The 15,663-nt window shown below is 47.3% G+C and overlaps 1 protein-coding gene across 1 annotated transcript in view; it reads left to right on the forward strand.

Annotated features, from left to right (window-relative positions):
• The window catches only part of IGF2R (insulin like growth factor 2 receptor), a 1,674,612-nt gene that overhangs the window by 1,100,324 nt on the left and 558,625 nt on the right, over positions 1–15,663 (forward strand). The window contains exon 31 of the mRNA XM_085611652.1: positions 12,829–13,025. Coding sequence (XP_085467778.1) covers positions 12,829–13,025 — 197 coding nt within the window. The remainder of the gene's footprint in view (positions 1–12,828; positions 13,026–15,663) is intronic.

Consider the following 15,663-nt stretch of genomic DNA (forward strand, 5'->3'; position numbering starts at 1 on the left):
CACCCTCGCCTCCGCCCCTGGTGCCGCAATGGGTGCCCTTCATCCCGCCCTTGCCCAGGTTCCAGGACCATTTTGTTCCGGCCTGGGACCCACACTAGGATGAGCGCCGTTTCTGACGCAGTTTGTTCCTTCTCCAGCCCCAGCTCTGCTGCCGCGGTCTGTTCCCCATGTGACACAGGTATAGGACGACTGGGAGGGGTCCGAGGACCCTCTTGCTCGTCAGTGTGACTCTGAGCAGGACTGGGTGGATGACTTGGAGGACGCCGGCAACCTTGACGTCTCCTCTGACCCGGGTTTGCCTCTCCCCCGCCTACCATGGAGGAGGGCGCCTCCTACACTATGGTGCTCCATCGGGCAGCTGAGGTTATAAACCTTGATCTCCCTACTGTGGCCCTTAAAACTAATCTCCTCACTGAGGTGCTCCAGACCGCGTCCACTTCGTCGGAGCCCCTGCTCCTGTTTAACGATGCCCTCACTGACGTCTTGTTGGGCACCTGGTCGTGACCAGCCACAGGGGCCCCTGTGGATAAGAATGTCGCCAGGCGTCACCGCCCGGCGCCTGGTGACCCCGCTTTTCTGACCACTCATCCTACGCCTGAGAGCCTGGTTATCCAAGCCTCGATGTCGCAGAGTACCTTTCCCACGGCTCCGCCTGATAAGAAACTGGAACAGTTCGGTAAGCGGTTTTTCTTTTTGGCCAGCTTGGGGCTGCGGTCAGTGAACACCGCCTGCTTATTGGGCTACTATTCCCACGCGGTGTGGGATACGGTTGCGCGGGTGTTGTCTGTGTCCTGAGGAGACCCACGCTGTGCTGTCCCAAGCGGTTGCTGAGGGTAAGGATGCGGCTAAGTTCGCCATTCGGTGTGGGTCGGCCACCGCGGACTCACTGGGTAGGGCGATTTCTACAACTTTGGCGCTTCGTCATCACGCCTGGTTGCGATCTATTGGGTTCTCGCCAGATGTCCAAAGCTCGCTCATGGACATGCCCTTTGATGGCACTCGCCTTTTTGGCGATAAGGCCGACAGTGCACTGGAGCGTTTTAAGGATTCGCGGGCCACGACCAAGTCCTTGGGTCTTTCTGCAAAAAGCCCGGCTGCTCCTGGTTTTCGTTCCTTTCGTGCCAATGGCACAGATGCCCAGGCACATTCCTTAAGCAAGCCTGTGCAGAACCAACCTCAGCGCAGCTGCGGACGCGGCTTCCACAGGTGCGGGTCTGGGAATCAACGTGGGGGTCAGTCCACCGCCGCCCCTGCTGCTTCTACCTCCAAACCTTCTTAATCCGAGCTTTGTGGAGCACACCACGACGGTGGGTGGCAGGATCCGCCACCACCTCCCCACTTGCGTGAAATCAAATCGGACAAGTGGGTGTTGCAGATCATCCACAGGGGTTACTCCCTTACCTTTCAGTCCTCCCCTCCAGCCATGCCACCTCGGTGCCACCGCATGTCGGGGGATCACTTGGTACTTCTCCAGCAGGAAGTCACGGCCCTCTTGGCCAAGGGGGTAATCGAGTGCGTTCCTGGGCCAGAAGTAGGGAGTGGTTGTTATTCCCACTACTTTCTGGTCCCCAAGAAGGACAAAGGGGGCCTGCGCCCCATCTTGGAGCTCCGGAACGTCAATCGTCAAAAGGAGAAGTTCAAAATGCTGACTCCGGCTCAGGTCCTGGCTGCCCTCGACCCTGGAGACTTGATGGTAGCGTTGGACTTGCAGGACGCATATTTTCACATCCCCGTCCTGCCGGCCCACTAGCGTTACCTGCGGTTCACGGTAGGCCAGGAGCATTTTCAGTTTGCTGTGCTCCCCTTCAGCCTTGCCAGTGCCCCTCGGGTGTTCACAAAGGTGATGGCGGTGGTCGCAGCTCACCTGCGCAGGTCGGGGGTGTCAGTCTTCCCTTACCTCGACGACTTGTTGTTGAAGGTGAGCTCGCCCCAGGCAGTCGTCAACCACCTTCAGACTACGGCTGACCTGCATTTGCTGGGGTTCTCCATCAGTGTGCCAAAGTCGCACCTGAGTCCCTCTCAGAAGCTCCCCTTCATCGGAGCGGTTCTGGATTCCACGCTGTTTCAGGTTTATCCTCCCGTGCATCGAGTCTGGGATATTCAGGCTATGATTCCGATGTTTCAGCCTCTGTCCCGGGTTTCAGTCAGGATGACCCTCCAGCTTCTGGGCCTGATGACCTCCTGCATCCTGCTGGTGACACATGCCAGATGGCATATGCGGGCTCTGCAGTGGGACCTGAAGTTCCAGTGGGCGCAGCATCAGGGCAACCTCTTTGATCATGTCCAGATCTCGGAGGGCACTGCACAGCAGTTGCAGTGGTGGCTCACGATTCGCGATTGGGTCAATGGCAGATCCCTCTTCCCCAACCGGAGCACACAGTGGCGATGGATGCATCCCTCCTGGGATAGGGAGGCCACTTGGGAGAGGCGGAGATCAGAGGCCTCTGGTCTCCGGCGGAGTCCTGGCTCCATATCAATCTGTTGGAGATTCGGGCGATCCAACTTGCACTGAAGGCATTCCTTCCCTCTGTCCAGGGAAGTGTGGTGCAGGTGTTCACGGACAACACCACTGCTATGTGGTAATGCAACAAACAGGGCTGGGTGGGGTCCTGTACCCTATGTCAGGAGGCTCTGCGCCTCTGGACATGGCTGGAACATCAAGGCATCACCTTAATAGTTCAACACCTGGCAGGTTCTCTTAACGCCAGGGCGGACAAACTCAGCCGCCGGTGCTTGATGGAAACCGAATGGCGTCTTCACTCGGAAGTGGCGCAAGCTCTCTTTCAGCAGTGGAGAGAGCCTTGGTTAGATCTATTCGCCACCGAAGAGAGCGCGCAATGTCTTCAGTTCTGCGCGTTGGAATTTCCAAGGCGGCACTCGCTAGGCGACGCATTTCGTCGTGAGTGGAGTTGCGTTCTATTGTACGCCTTTCCACCTTCTGCCCGGAGTGCTGAAGAAGGTTCGGCGCAACAGGGCCAGAGTCATCCTTCTGGCTCCGGATTGTTCTGGCTCCGGATTGGGCACAAAGATACTGGTATCCCGAGCTACTCAGCAAGGCGACCGATCCCCTGATCTGACTGCCTCTTCGGGAGGATCTTCTGTCGCAGCAGCAGGGGACGGTCCTCCACTCGAACCTGTCCAGCCTCCACCTCCATGCGTGGAGATTGAGCGGCTACAGTTGACAGCTTTTGATCTTCCTCCCGAAGTCTGTGATGTCATTCTGGCAGCCAGGCGTCCCTCCATTAAAACGGTATACGCCTGCCGGTGGAACAAGTTTGTAGCATGGTGCACAGCTAAGGCTGTGGATCCCCTTTCTGCCCCTCTTTCTGAAGTCCTTCTGTTTCTTCTTTCTTTGGCCCAGCTGGGCTCTGCTCTGGGCACTATCAAAGGTTATCTTTTGACCATCTCTGCCTTTTTACGGCTTCCAGATAAGCCTTCAGTTTTTAAGTCCCCGGTTGTTAACCATTTCCTAAAAGGCATTTTGCACATGTTTCCTCCCGTGCCGTTCATAATGCCTCATTGGGACTTAAATCTTGTCTTGACCTATCTGATGTGCGCTCCCTTCGAGCCCCTTCATACCTGTCCTTTGCGTCTTCTGACGGCTTTCCTGGTAGCTATCACCTCTCCCAGAAGAGGGAGTGAGCTCCAGGCTCTTTCTTCCCAACCTCCTTTCCTTTCTGTTCATCCGGACAAGGTGGTTTTAAGGACCCGTCCTTCTTTTTTGCCAAAGGTTGTCACGCCCTTCCACATCGGGCAGACCATCACTTTGCCCACCTTCTTTCCGCCGCCGCATCCTTCAAAAGAGGAGGAGAGGCTCCACCGTCTGGACCGAAAACGTGCGCTCTCGTTCTACCTGAAGCGCATGCAACAGTTCCGGGTGGATGACCAGCTCTTTGTTGGCTACGTGGGCACCAAAAAAGGTTGGGCTGTGCACAAACGGACCATCTCTCGGTGAGTCGTTCTCTGCATCAAGGCCTGTTATTCGTTGGCTAAGAAGGAGCATCCTGTGGGGCTGTGTGCCCATTCTACCAGGGCAACAGCTGCCACTACTGCCTTGGGACGCGGCGTCCCCTTGCAGGACATTTGTCAGGCAGCTACGTTGGCCTCGCTGCACACGTTTACCAAGCATTACTGTCTTGACAGTCCGGTCCGTAGAGACGGCTTCTTTGGCCGTTCTGCTCTCTCTAACTTTTTGGTGTATTCTATTCGCAGACCCACCACCGGGGTTGTATTGTTGGGGTATCTATTCTAAGGTAAGGAATCTATCACTAACTTGTCTCTTTCAGATGCACAAGTTACTACTTGTGGATCACTGACAAAATATCGAAGGTAAAAAAATCGACCTACAAAAATATCGGAGCAAGAATATCGATGTCAAGAATATCGACATCCTAGCTACAACATGGTAAGTACAAAAATATCGAGAGAAAAATATCGATGTCAAAAATATCGTTATTAAAAATATTGTTTTTTTTGTTGAAATACATATGTAAAATAAACTAAATAAGACTTATAAATAAAATAAACATAGTTAAAAATATTTGATAATGTTTAAAATTAATAAGTAATATATATAATTTAATAAAACATTAATTAAACATATAATATATATACTTAATAATCCGTTTCAATAATTATTTTAATAACTTATAAATGAGTAAAAAATATTATAAATTACCAATACATCTATACACATAAAACAATAACATAAATAACAATTAAATAATTATGTATAACAAATTAAAAAAACGAAATTTACTTTTAATATTTTTAAAATTAATTATATACTACATTAGCTAAATAATGCAAAAATATTAAATAGCGGAGGGATAAAAACTACTATTGCAACTCCAAAAATACAATAATTAATGATTTAATTATTAAATAACTCTAAATTATTTACAAATACCAATAAATAATTACCAATGACTAATTAACAATAAATTAATAATAAATACCAATAAATAATAAATATTAATTACCAAATAATAAATATTAAACAATAAAACATTTTTCATAACAAAAAACATATTACTTCTTAAAAAGTAATTACCAATTAAAAAATATAGATTTAAATAATTTTTTATACCAAAAAACAAAAACATTAATTACCAATGAATAATTACCAATTAGTAATTACTTATTAATAAAAAACAATAAATAATATTTAATATTTAATTACCAATTAATGATTAACCAACAAATACATTTTCATAACCAAAAAATTATATTTTGAAATAATTACCAATTAATAATGTCCAATAAATTACTTATCAATACCCAACAATAAATGTAATATATACTTAGATTTCAAATTACTTCCAACACTATTCCCCTATAAACACACAACACTCCAATAATAAAATACCATCAACATAATTATCAATTAATAAATTAATTACCAATTAATAAAAATTAATTACCAATTAATAATTAACAACAATATAATTATCAATACCAATAAATGAAAATAAATTATTACTTAATTACAATAAAATTACTTCCCACCCTATTCCCCTATAAACCCACAACCCGTTACGGTACTAAAACACAAAATTGACTTAAAAAAACATTACTAACATATAAAAATTGTATGCATATATTTTTAAAACAGTAGAACACTTAACAAAAAACATATAACACATGCATATTCAATACATAATAAAATACATAATATAAATATCGATATTAGTAACATCGATATTAGTAACATCGATATATTTGATATCGATATTACTAACTTCGATATTACTTACATTGATATAAAAAAAACTATATTACTTACATTAGGGTCGATATTCTGTCCATCGATATTCTTAACATCGATATTCTGTCCCTTCGATATTATCAACTCGATATTAGTGTGGGTCGATATTTAATTTTTTATATTTTGACTGCCCACCACTACTTGTGTAACGATATATCTGTAAGAGAAATGAGTTAGTGATAGATTCCTTACTGCACCGCCCCATCCATCCTCCCCGTTCTGCGAACTGATTTCTAGTGTTAAGGTCATTCCTTTCAGGGCCCTAGTTTCTTGGCACCAGTGGTCAGTTTCTTGCATGGCTCTGCATTCCTGGCGCGGAAAGTCGTGTACAGAACTGACGTCAGCGCGCATGGGTGGCGCCTAAGTAGTCTCCATGACATCATCTCGGCGCTTACTGCGCCAGCGATGGACGCGGAGCTGCACAACGCCACCTACTGACGCGCAGGGGTACTGCTAGCAAAACTTTCTGGATCCAGTCTGACGCCTGGGGATATTCTAAGGTAAGGAATCTATCACTAACTAATGTCTCTTACAGATATATTGTTACACATTTGTGCATACGGTGGTGACGGACACATCCCTTCTGGTATGGGGCAGACACATGGGAGAGGCAGAGATCAGAGGCCTCTGGTCTCCTGCGGAGTCAGGGCTTCACATCAACCTTCTGGAGCTCCTGCGATTCGTCTTGCACTGAAAGTATTCCTTCCCTCTGTCCAGGGAAGAGTAGTGCAGGTGTTCACAGACAATACCACGGCCATGTGGTACTGCAACAAACAGGGCAGGATGGGGTCATGGACCCTATGTCAGGAGGCCCTTTGCCTCGGGGCATGGCTGGAACATCAGGGCATATCCCTGGTGGTTCAACATATAGCAGGTTTCCTGAACGGCAGGGCGGACAAACTCAGCCGCAGGTGCATGATGGATCACGAATGGTGTCTTCACTCGGAGGTGGTGCAAGATCTCTTTCGACAGTGGGGAGAGCCTTGGTTAAATCTATTTGCTACCGAAGAGAACGTGCAATGTTAGCATTTCTGCGCTTTGGAATTTCCAAGGTGGCACTCGCTAGGCAACGCTTTTTGTCGCAAGTGGAGCTGCGGTCTGTTATACGCCTTTACGCCTATACCACTTCTGACCAGAGTGCTGAAGAATGTCAGGCGTGACCAGGCCCAAGTCATTCTTGTGGCTTTGGATTGGGCACAAAGGGTCTGCTATCCCGAGCTGCTCAAAATGGCATCGATCCTCCGATCAGACTGCCTCTTCGGGAGGATCTTCTGTCGCAGCAACCTTTCCAGTCTCCCCCTCCTTGCATTGAGATTTAGCAGCGGCATTTGACTTCTTTCGATCTCCCTCTTGAAGTCTGTGACGTAATCTTGGCAGCCAGGCGTCCCTCCACTAAGACGGTATACTCCTGCCAGTGGAACAAGTTTGTGGCATGGTGCACAGCAAAGACTGTGGATCCCATTTCTGACCCTCTTTCTGAAATTCTCTTGTTCCTATTTTCTTTAGCCCAGCAGGACTCTGCTCTGGGCACTATCAAGGGCTATCTTTCAGCCATCTCTACCTTCCTTCGGCTGCCAGATCAACCTTCTCTTTTAAAGTCCCTGGTAGTTAACCGTTTCTTAAAAGGCTTAACGCATCTGTTTCTTCCAATTCCATTCGTTATGCCTCAGTGGGATTTGAAGCTTGTTCTTACCTATTTAATGTGTGCTCCTTTTGAGCCGCTTCATAACTGTCCTTTTAGACTCTTGACTCTTAAGACTGCTTTCCTGTTAGCCATCACTTCTGCTAGAAGGGTGAGTGAGCTCCAGGCCCTTTCTTCCAAACCTCCTTTCCTGTCTGTCCATCTGGACAAGGTGGTTCTCAGGACCAGCCCATCCTTCCTTCCTAAGGTGGTCACTGCCTTCCACATCTGGCATTACTTTGCCCACCTTCTTTCCGCCTCTGCATCCTTCGAAGGAGGAAGAGAGGCTCCACCATCTGTACCTAAAACGTGCACTCTTTCTATCTGTATCTCACAAAAGAGTTGCGGGTGGATGACCAACTCTTTGTTGGCTACGTGGGCCCCAAGAAAGGTCGGGCCGTAGACAAATGCACCATTTCTCGATGGGTTGTTTTGTGTATTAAGGCATGCTATTCTCTGGCTAGAAAGCAGCCTCCAGTGGGGCTACGCGCCCATTCCACCAGGGCGACTACAGCCACTACTGCCTTGGGAAGAGGAGTTCCTCTAAATGACATCTGTCAGGCGGCCACATGGGCATCGCTGCACACGTTTACGAAACACTACTGCCTGGACAGCCATGTCTGGAGGAACGGCTTCTTAGGCCGTTCTGTTCTCTAGGACTTTCTGGTGTGATCTTGGATCGCAGACCCACTACCGGGGTTGGTATTGCTGGGGTATCTATTCTAAGATAAGGAATCTATAACTAACGGGTTTCTTTCAGATGAACAAGTTACTTACCTTCGGTAACGATATATCTGTAATAAACACTAGTTAGTTATAGATTCCTTACGGCTCCACCCATCCTCCCCGTTCTGCTAACTGATTTCTAGGGTGAAGGACATCCTTTCAGGGCCCTAGCTTTGTGCAGCAGTGGTCAGTGTCTTGCTTGGCTCTGCATTTCTGGTGCGGAAAGTCGTGTACAGAACTGAGGTCAGCTCGTGAGGGCGGCGTCTAAGTAGCTGCCGCGACGTCATCACGGCAACGCCGACAACGGACGCGGAGCTGACTGACACCACCTTCTGACGCACAGAGAGGTACTGCAGACGAAAAAACTTTTCGGATCCAGTCTAACGCCTGGGGAAATTCTAAGGTAAGGATTCTATAACTAACTAACGATATATCGTTACCGAAGGTAACTTGTTTCTTCGGCTCGCAGGAGGCCAAGGCCCACAGACACCGTGCTTATGTCTTGATGGAGCGTAGTTTTTGTGTCCGAAATGTCTTATAGTGTCTGGGAAAACTGCAATTGGATAGGGTCTGGCCTCACCTGAGGTTCAGGGCTACCCCTAGCCTGGTCAGTCTGGTCCCCTTCATGATCAGGAATGGTCCCGGCATGTTTTCCCTGTGGTTTTCCCATCCTCCCAGGTGGAGGCAGGGAGGGGTCCAGTCCCCAGCCCAGCAATCATCGTCAATAGCTTGTTCACCAGGCTCAGAGGTATCTCTAGTGCGGCATGCAATCACTTTTTAAGGGCGGCCCAGTCCAGGCCGGCTTTAGGATCCACCTATCTGTGCTGGCTTCTAGCCGCGTTTTCAAAAGGGGGAGGCTACCCTCTCACAAAAGTCACCCCACTCCTCAGAGCATGCATTGCTCCCTGGCCCTTCTTCGCCTTATTCAAAAACAATGGAGTTTGTGACACTGGCTATAAACACAGGCAAGTGGAACAATGTCTGTTCCAGATTAAGCACTTCAAAAACAGAACTGGAAACAGCTTAGTGTCCTGGACTGTAGTCTGCTAAGAGAGTTCAGAAATACCTCTCCCACAGAACTGTGATCCTCTATTTACATGTGAATGCAACAATCTCAAACATTCATGCCCGGGCCTTGGACCTCACAGCCCCTCCGCCACTGGGCACTCACTCCCTCCAGCCAAGCCCCTGCATATAAGTCCCATCATCCGGCCCCACCTCAATAGGACTGTGTCCCTCCTCAGTGCTCTCGAGGGTGGCCAGCAGTCCGCTCCACTTTTCCACAACTGGCTTGCCTGTGTGCAGGCCCCCCCCCCCTTCCCCCAGGTCTCGCTCACCTCAAGAAGAAACATCCCAATCGTCCAGGGTCGGCCGGGCCCTGACCAATGGCCCTTTGCAGTACTCTGATGAGCCCTACAGTTGCACCAAGTCCGTGCTCAGCCCCTCAGACAGGAGCCACATTCACTTCGGGGCCTCAAGTGTTACTTCCTTGTCCAGCCCTGGGGCAGCTCCTGCTCTTTCCGCCGCGTTGCTGCGTCATCACCGCAGGGAAGGCCGCAGTGCCCCACATCACCAGGGCCAGTCAGCAGTCTCTTCTGGACACCTCTGGGAGCTCCCTCGTTAGGCGCCTCTGTCCCTGGCCGCCGGGGGCTCAATCATACTGCCTCACAGTTTCCACGTGGCAGCAATAGTAGCCTTTGATGCACTGCAATCCTCGGGCCAGCGAACAACGCCCAGTCGCGGACGCTCCTCCCAGTCAGTCCAGCCGTTGCTCCAAGCATGCTGGTCCTTGTCCGTCACAGGGCGATGTTCATGCGCTCCACTGCACTGTGGGTCTGGCACTCTCGACCTGAACTCCGCATGCACGCCACCCCTGTAATTGGGAGCCCCTGACTGGCTCTGTCATGTCCTGGCACTCAGGGTCATGACTCTCGGCCACTCCACCGCACACGGCCACCTCAACCCCAATTCTTTCTTAGGGGCCACAACGTCCGACGTGTCAGGCCAAGCTACGGCCGCTGTTTGTAGAGGATAATTGCTGGGCTGATACAAAGCTCAGCGCTCACACATCCGCCATCTTCGGCGGTTCACCACGCCCCCTGGCACAAGTAATATGGATGGTTGGTGGCCTCAAATTAAGCACTAGTATATGCCAACAAATAGAGAGAGGACGCATTAGATGTTAGATGTTTTGAGCTCTGCACTACTTTTCATATGGACATAGTTGGCATTGGCACATATTAGTCATTCCTCACCAAGATTGATTGGGCTCCTTTTCTCTTTTTTTTTTTTAAAGTCTTGGCTCTGGAAAGGTGGGAAAATTAGTAGTCAGAGAAGCTTGTTCCCCTTCATGCTAGTTCCACCCCTAAGGTGGGATACCTGAAAGGAATGCGAAATTCAGTCTGTCATCTTTGTGATGGCAGAATTAGAAACTCTGGGACAGGGTTATGCCCACTTCCCACAGTAATTTGTCATTTAGGGGGCGTAGTGACCCCAGGGATCCCTACCCTACACCCCCTAACATCCCTCAATCTAGTATTTAGGGGAGCCCCTGGCACCAGGAAATCAGATCCTGCTGACCCAAAAGCAGGACTGAGCAGCTCTGAAAAGCAGGAACTGAAAAAGAAGCAACTGACTTGGCGTCAATCCTGCTGGCCTGTTAGTCTATTCCCGACAACTGAGCCAAAGTCCACTTGCCCTGAAAGCTCATATGCCTCCAAAAACCTGGGAGGACTGCTAGCACATGTACAAATATCCAGGAACTCCTGTAGAGCAGCGGAGCGGTTTCGCTGCACCCTGCAGGTACCCAAGAAGGAACTGTGAGGACTTATAAAATGCGTAAACCTGACACTGGCCAGCACCACTGCACCCGTCACTCCAAGCCCAAGCTGAAGTGTGTCAATGGTGTCCCGCTTGGTCAACCAATGTTCCAGAGAAGTAGACCTCCTCGGGTTTTCAAGGAGGGGACTCCTCAACGCTGCCTACAGACTCTGTGCGCAGCCCCCCTGACTGCTCCTCCAAGCACCTCTGCACCTGTCACTCCTGGCCCGTGGAGAAGAGGACCAATGGTGGCCCCACGTCCCTGAGCATCGCAGGACCTGAGCCCTCTGGCTTGTTCAGCCTGACTGGTCTCCCAGTCCAAACCTGCAGCCTCTTTTTGACTGTACCGAGCCCCTTTGACTAATATTGGGCACCCAATTCTGTATTGCACCACTGAACCCGGCCGCCCTAGTGCTGCTAGAGATGACCTGCTGGTGCTGCCTTGAACCATGCCCTGTGCTAACCTTAAGTCCGGAGGATTGGTCCCATAAGTCGCTGTAAAGAACTTGTATGCAGTATTTGTTTTTCCTCCTTAGGATGACATTGCCGCCTATAAAAATTATCGACTTTTAAAACCTAAAAGTATTTCTATCACGAAACGTTCTTACCTGATCGTATTGATTCTGATGCCTAAATATATATAAAGATACGTATTATTTTTATGAATTGGTGTGGATCTCTGTATGGAGTCGTGTGTACCATTTATTGACTGTGTTTATTTGCAGATGTCGAACACTCCTCTCTGATAAGCCTAAAGCTGCTCAACCACACTACCCACTAGAAGAGCGCCTTGGGATTGGTAGGGCAAGCCCCTGTCCACTCATAAGGGAATACCTGAATTGCTTGCGCAGTATACCTCTTTTTTGGTATACTATATAAAGAGCCAGCGTTCTACAAGGACCACTTCCCTACCACCACTATGTTTGCAACAGTGCCTGCACCACCCTTCCTGAGCCATGATACTGCACACACAGGCTTTGGGGCTGCCTGTTCTGCAGGCTTGCTGCCATTGCTCATCTACCAGTCCCCCCCCATGGCTTATCTGTGCTGTCCATTCTCTGTTATCAGCAGGAAGTAACAGTTGGTGATGCGCAACAAGCTGGTGCCTGCTTCCTCTGTTTGATCAGCTCGAGCCAGCCTGACCACCCTTCCTGAAACAGCTAGCCACTGTGAAAAAACTCAAATGTAGTGGCAGTTGTTGGGGTACTGTTGGCTGCAATCTTTGCAGGCAGAATTGCAGCCAATCCTGCTGAGCAGGGAACAAGCAGGCAGCCTCCTCCCCAATACAGGCTCCTCCTCCTCCTCGCCGATACAGGCTCCTCCTCCTTCTGGATGTTCATGGAACAAAGGGTTGGCAAAGCCTGGCTGAGGCTGATTGCTCTGTCTGATGTCTTTTCCTTGAGGAATGTGCTGCTGCCAAGAATGGCCATCTGCTGGTCACGGTGGGATGCATGGCCTCCTCACCCTGGTGGTCACCCTCCAGCTTGACCACAGTATTGCTAATTCTCTTCACCTACCGGATCTGACTGCAGTCCATGAGCAGCCAGGGCTGTCTGTCTTTGTGTATGTATACTCCTGCCTCCCCATCTCTGTGATTACGCTTGTTTGTGCTATTTTGGTAAACATAGATGCATCTTAGCAATACTGATGGAGAAAGTGTTTTTTTCATTCCAAATCTGTATTGAACCCTAATGTTGAGTCTGTATTAAAGTTTTGAGTAATGATTAATAATAGAACAATTGGGTCCGCCCACTTGTTTCTCTTCAGCCTAATGATGTATTTAATCAAAATTGTGAAATTAATTTTATGGCAATTTTACTTCATGTTCATTTAGGTCCATTTTCCATACCCACTGGCGCTGCAGCCTGTCTAACCAAAGGATCCTCTTGCATTAACCTGGGTGAGCTTGCCGATGAGCCTCGATGGGAAAATGGAGTCTCTGTTCTTAAATACATCAATGGAGACCTTTGCTCAGACAAAATTCGTAAACGGACAACAATCATACGCTTCAAGTGTGATGAAACTAAAATTGCAAGTATCCTTTTTATTCTTGCACATTATTTCTTCTGGTATTTTTTTTTATATTGGACCATTAGACAGTACAGAACTGAAGAGATTTAGCAACTCAGTTTGGTTTAATTAAATGCATAGCTTCTTTATCCATCCGAGTCTAGAATCTTGTTTTTATCCTTTGTCATTTTGCATAGCTAGTACATATGTAGGTATATGTTGAATGATACAGTTCCATCAAAAAAAGCAACATAAGATTAAGTTATCAGTTTTCTTTGTACTTAAGTCTAGTACATAGTTTCAGCTGTCCCTAGAACATATCCTTTCTCTTTCTTGAAATAATGAAAGCCTGGTTGGTCCTAAAACAAGGTAAAATGCATCAACATGAAACTTAGGGACCACTGACCTGCCCCAAAAGCTCCACACATTAGCCTTCAGTACAGGGTACCACATATAGTCTCAATCAAAATTACCACCCACTGGGAATCTATAATAAAGTGTGGCACAAACATGAAATTGGTGTACAATGTCAAAACATCCCTAGACAAGGCCAAGATCAAATTCACCCTGAGAACAATCAGCAATCAGTTATTGATTGTAATTGCCTTGCCCTCACCCATTACAAAATTCTCTTAAGTATTTAATTTTGAATCAAAATATAGGTGCCTGACTTAACTTTAAATAACATTAGTGAAATACATCAAATTAAGTAATGTAATTGCTGTATTGATTTAGAGGGGATAGAATGAACATTAAGGAAGGCAACTTGCTACATACAGATTTTCAAGCAATGCTGGATCATATTACGTGGACAAGATAAGAATATACTTTAAAATTGGACATTGTGCTAGGTCTCACTAGCTTTACTGAAGACTTTTAATTTTGGTAGTACTTCCAAAGATGGTTTCTTCTTTCAGTTTAAGGCCCTCAGTCCTGGAAAGGCTCGCCTACAACTGTGACTGCCTTATTCTTTTCCAGTTCGAAATAAGTATGAAAAACCTATTCTTGCAATGTCCCTTTGTTCAGAACTATTCATCACATAATTCTTTTTCTCACCTTATGTATTTGGGCTTGCTTTATCATTGGGATGGAAATGTACCTTATTTGGCATATGGGCAAGCACTCGACTGCATGTGAAACTAGTATCTTGATTCTTATTTTGTTTCATCCCAGCACACTAACATAGTGTGTACACTGTTCACTAGGTCTGTCCATCTCAAATGCCAGGTCCAGAACTTATGTGATCCAGGAGGGCCCGTAAAGCATGCCTTCTGTAAAAACATGGGGTACTGTCCATTTCTTGGGTTGTTAACATACATTAGTGGTAACAGCGTACTGAGTTTTAAGGATTAATAGTTCGGGGCAGATACCTTTTGTCTGACACAGAATAGATCAACTTACCAGATCACCCTTTACAAACCCAGAACATGAAACAGCCAGCCCTAACAATTATACTTCAGTATATTTGTGACGCTCCTCACCACACGTTAATCACCCAAAAAGAAATTCCCAAGTTGTGAGCCTATTTTTGCTCAAAAGGTGTGCATATCACCCACTCCTGCTGTTTCCAAGGAGCAGTCTCCACGACCATTATACAAATTCACACCAATGTAGAATGCACCACCAACATCAAGAAATGATTATATCCATCCACTGTCCTTTTTGTAGAAACAAATTCTTTATTCATCACATTCAGTGAAATGACATCCAAACAGCCGACGCGTTTCGTCCATCCAGCGTGGACTTCATCAGTGCTTTGCAAATCAGTCTAAATCCTATAACATAGTAGATCTGTAAAGGATATTCAGTTCATGTAATCAGAGAAAACTGTTCCCTCTTGGATCCAGGGACAGCTGAGAGTAAAAGGCTCCTGTGCCAAATATGAGAACACGACTGGTCAAGTCGGCGTCTTCCGTAACAGATCTACTATGTTATAGGATTTAGACTGATTAGCAAAGCCCTGAAGACCACACTGGATGGACGAAACGCGTAGGCTGTTTGGCTGTCATTTTACTGAATGTGAAGAATAAAGAATGTGTTTCTACAAAAAGGACAATGGATGGACATAATCAATTCTTGATGTTGGTGGTGCATTCCACATTGGTGTGAATTACCAGATCACCCATGTAAGGTTCCACTGGGATATAACTCCCCTATCCTTGCTATGACATGTCTTGTGTGTCTAGTATGCATGTGTGAGTGTGTGTGATCAGTGGCTCAATGGCACATATGTTATTACAAGACTCAGTGTGTAGTGTGGCTGTGGTTGCTGTGACCAGTAGGATCCATTTTGGAAGGCCTGTTTAACAGTGCTCAGGATGGAGGGGGGATGCAACTCCCACAGACAGTGGAAAGTATTTGGTTTACATTCTTGTGACTCGGGCACTGTAGTGAGGAAAGACAGAGACATGGCTGTCCTTAGAAAATCTATGAGGAACTTTCAACAAGGGAATACTGATTAGATTTCTTGAGCACTGTCATGTGATGGATGGTGGAGGGCGGAGAGGGAGTTAGCATATTCTGTTAAGCGTGAGGATGTTTCTAGGCCAGATTTACCATTTTGACAGTCCCTGATTAACACTCCAGTCATGCTGATAATAGCCAGGTGCAAAGATCTCAGATTTCAGTGTGGATACTCCAGTTTGGAGCCAGCATCATC

Source organism: Triturus cristatus, chromosome 6 (assembly GCF_964204655.1).
Source record: "Triturus cristatus chromosome 6, aTriCri1.1, whole genome shotgun sequence".
NCBI classification, from domain to species: Eukaryota; Metazoa; Chordata; class Amphibia; order Caudata; family Salamandridae; genus Triturus; species Triturus cristatus.